This window comes from Procambarus clarkii, chromosome 18 (genome assembly GCF_040958095.1).
Source record: "Procambarus clarkii isolate CNS0578487 chromosome 18, FALCON_Pclarkii_2.0, whole genome shotgun sequence".
Lineage (NCBI taxonomy): Eukaryota > Metazoa > Arthropoda > Malacostraca > Decapoda > Cambaridae > Procambarus > Procambarus clarkii.
The window spans coordinates 21,406,190-21,409,845 of NC_091167.1; the positions used below are offsets into that span (position 1 = coordinate 21,406,190).

The following is a 3,656-nucleotide window of genomic DNA, read 5'->3' on the forward strand; positions in this document are numbered from 1 at the left end:
TACTGCGTCAGTAGGAGGAGGAATACTGCGTCAGTAGGAGGAGGAATACTGCGTCAGTAGGAGGAGGAATACTGCGTCAGGAGGAGGAATACTGCGTCAGTAGGAGGAGGAATACTGCGTCAGGAGGAGGAATACTGCGTCAGTAGGAGGAATACTGCGTCAGTAGGAGGAGGAATACTGCGTCAGGAGGAGGAATACTGCGTCAGTAGGAGGAGGAATACTGCGTCAGGAGGAGGAATACTGCGTCAGCAGGAGGAATACTGCGTCAGCAGGAGGAGGAATACTGCGTCAGGAGGAGGAATACTGCGTCAGGAGGAGGAATACTGCGTCAGGAGGAGGAGGAATACTGCGTCAGGAGGAGGAGTACTGCGTCAGGAGGAGGAGGAGGAATACTGCGTCAGGAGGAGGAATACTGCGTCAGCAGGAGGAATACTGCGTCAGTAGGAGGAGGAATACTGCGTCAGGAGGAGGAATACTGCGTCATGAGGAGGAGGAATACTGCGTCAGGAGGAGGAGGAGGAATACTGCGTCAGGAGGAGGAGGAATACTGCGTCAGGAGGAGGAGGAGGAATACTGCGTCAGGAGGAGGAATACTGCGTCAGCAGGAGGAATACTGCGTCAGTAGGAGGAATACTGCGTCAGCAGGAGGAATACTGCGTCAGCAGGAGGAATACTGCGTCAGCAGGAGGAATACTGCGTCAGCAGGAGGAATACTGCGTCAGTAGGAGGAGGAATACTGCGTCAGCAGGAGGAGGAATACTGCGTCAGGAGGAGGAATACTGCGTCAGTAGGAGGAGGAATACTGCGTCAGCAGGAGGAGGAATACTGCGTCAGGAGGAGGAGGAATACTGCGTCAGCAGGAGGAGGAATACTGCGTCAGGAGGAGGAATACTGCGTCAGTAGGAGGAGGAATACTGCGTCAGGAGGAGGAGGAATACTGCGTCAGCAGGAGGAGGAATACTGCGTCAGTAGGAGGAGGAATACTGCGTCAGCAGGAGGAGGAATACTGCGTCAGGAGGAGGAGGAATACTGCGTCAGCAGGAGGAGGAATACTGCGTCAGGAGGAGGAATACTGCGTCAGTAGGAGGAGGAATACTGCGTCAGCAGGAGGAGGAATACTGCGTCAGGAGGAGGAATACTGCGTCAGTAGGAGGAGGAATACTGCGTCAGCAGGAGGAGGAATACTGCGTCAGGAGGAGGAATACTGCGTCAGGAGGAGGAGGAATACTGCGTCAGGAGGAGGAGGAATACTGCGTCAGCAGGAGGAATACTGCGTCAGGAGGAGGAATACTGCGTCAGGAGAAGGAATACTGCGTCAGCAGGAGGAATACTGCGTCAGCAGGAGGAATACTGCGTCAGGAGGAGGAATACTGCTTCAGCAGGAGAAATACTGCGTCAGCAGGAGGAATACTGCGTCAGGAGGAGGAATACTGCGTCAGGAGGAGGAATACTGCGTCAGCAGGAGGAATACTGCGTCAGCAGGAGGAATACTGCGTCAGCAGGAGGAATACTGCGTCAGCAGGAGGAATACTGCGTCAGCAGGAGGAATACTGCGTCAGCAGGAGGAATACTGCGTCAGCAGGAGGAATACTGCGTCAGCAGGAGGAATACTGCGTCAGGAGGAGGAATAATGCGTCAGCAGGAGGAATACTGCGTCAGCAGGAGGAATACTGCGTCAGGTGGAGAAATACTGCGTCAGTAGGAGGAGGAATACTGCGTCAGGAGGAGGAATACTGCGCCAGGAGGAGGAATACTGCGTCAGGAGGAGGAATACTGCGTCAGGAGGAGGAATACTGCGTCAGGAGGAGGAATACTGCGTCAGGAGGAGGAATACTGCGTCAGCAGAGAGGAATACTGCGTCAGGAGGAGGAATACTGCGTCAGGAGGAGGAATACTGCGTCAGGAGGAGGAATACTGCGTCAGGAGGAGGAATACTGCGTCAGGAGGAGGAATACTGCGTCAGGAGGAGGAGGAATACTGCGTCAGGAGGAGGAATACTGCGTCAGGCAGGAGGAATACTGCGTCAGCAGGAGAAAGAATACTGCGTCAGGAGAAGGAGAATACTACGTCAGGAGGAATATTTCGTCTAGAGAAAGAATCCTTCGCCAGGAACCCATTCAACCCAAAAGGAGTACTCTGCAGGTGACTAGTAAGGAAGAAGAAGAAGGACACTAACCGAGGGTGGTGGTAACGGTGAAGGTGAAGAAGAAGGAGTTCCAGAGGCTCCATTTAGCTGGCGTGTCCTGGATGACCTGGAGGAAGTCCCGCCCGCACTCCTCGCCCACCGCCTTCATCACGTCCTCCACCGGCCCGCGCGACCCTAGGTCCAGACCAGACACCGTCTCTGTCCATGGTATATACAACAATGGTAAGATGGTTTAATAAATTCACTAGATAACCCACATTCGGTCAATAATATACCAGTTCGAACTCACTAATGAGCTACAACTTGGGTTCAAACCCACCAATGAGCTACAACTTGGGTTTCAAACTCACCAATGAGCTACGACTTGGGTTTAAAACTCACCAATGAGCTACAACTTGGGTTTCAAACTCACCAATGAGCTACAACTTGGGTTTAAAACTCACCAATGAGCTATAACTTGGGTTTCAAACTCACCAATGAGCTACAACTTGGATTTAAAACTCACCAATGAGCTACGACTTGGGTTTAAAACTCACCAATGAGCTACAACTTGGGTTCAAACCCACCAATGAGCTACAACTTGGGTTTAAAACTCACCAATGAGCTATAACTTGGGTTTCAAACTCACCAATGAGCTACAACTTGGGTTTAAAACTCACCAATGAGCTACAACTTGGGTTTAAAACTCACCAATGAGCTACAACTTGGGTTCAAACCTACCAATGAGGTACAACTTGGGGTTCAAACTCACCAATAACGTGGCGCTTGAGGGCCAGGAGGTTCGCCCTCTCGGCCAGTTCCTTGTCTTCCTCCAGGTAGAGGAACCCGACGGCGCCCATCAGAATGAAGACCACGTACATTCCCAGCAGCACCAGCCACTGCTTGTAACTCATCATCTTGCTGGGGTCCTGGGGCCGCTAGGGGCTAGGCTGGCGTCGCTAGAGGCTAGGCTTGCGCCGCTAGGGGCTAGGTTGGCGTCGCTAGAGGCTAGGTTTGCGTCGCTAGAGGCTAGGTTGGCGTCGCTAGAGGCTTGGTTTGCCTCGCTAGAGGCTTGGTTTGCGTCGCTAGGGGCTAGGCTGGCGTCGCTAGGGGCTAGGCTGGCGTCGCTAGGGGCTAGGCTGGCGTCGCTAGGGGCTAGGCTGGCGTCGCTAGGGGCTAGGCTTGCGTCGCTAGAGGCTAGGCTTGCGCCGCTCGAGGCTAGGCTGGCGTTGCTAGAGGCTAGGCTGGCGTCGCTAGGGGCTAAGCTTGCGTCGCTAGAGGCTAGGCTTGCGTCGCTAGAGGCTAGGCTGGCGTAGGTCGGAGATCGGATTACTATCGTTTGAGCTAGAATAGTTTCGCTCGGCGCTAGGATACTGTCGTTTGGAGGTAAATAGTGTCGTTCTGGGGCTAGAATACTGTCGTTTGGAGGCAGATACTGTCGTTCTGGGCTAGAATACTGTCGTTTGGAGGTAAATAGTGTCGTTCTGGGGCTAGAATACTGTCGTTTGGAGGCAGATACTGTCGTTCTGGG

General features: G+C 53.4%; 1 protein-coding gene across 1 annotated transcript; it reads right to left on the reverse strand.

The window, feature by feature from the left end:
• Positions 1–2,061: 2,061 nt before the first annotated feature.
• On the reverse strand, positions 2,062–3,137 carry LOC138365927 (open rectifier potassium channel protein 1-like). Its single transcript, XM_069326637.1, has 2 exons — positions 2,898–3,137; positions 2,062–2,344 (listed from the first exon to the last, which is right to left on the reverse strand). Exons 1-2 carry the CDS (start codon positions 3,040–3,042, stop codon positions 2,172–2,174), a joined length of 318 nt encoding a protein of 105 aa, XP_069182738.1. The 5' UTR covers positions 3,043–3,137; the 3' UTR covers positions 2,062–2,171.
• Between the last annotated feature and the right edge of the window lie 519 nt (positions 3,138–3,656).

Excerpts from the sequence above, each read along its gene's own strand:
- LOC138365927 (XM_069326637.1), bottom strand. The coding sequence starts at position 3,042 with ATGATGAGTTACAAGCAGTGGCTGGTGCTGCTGGGAATGTACGTGGTC. Across the intron at positions 2,345-2,897 it reads CCTCAAGCGCCACGTTATTG|AGACGGTGTCTGGTCTGGAC; the intron begins GTGAGTTTGAAC and ends TACCATGGACAG.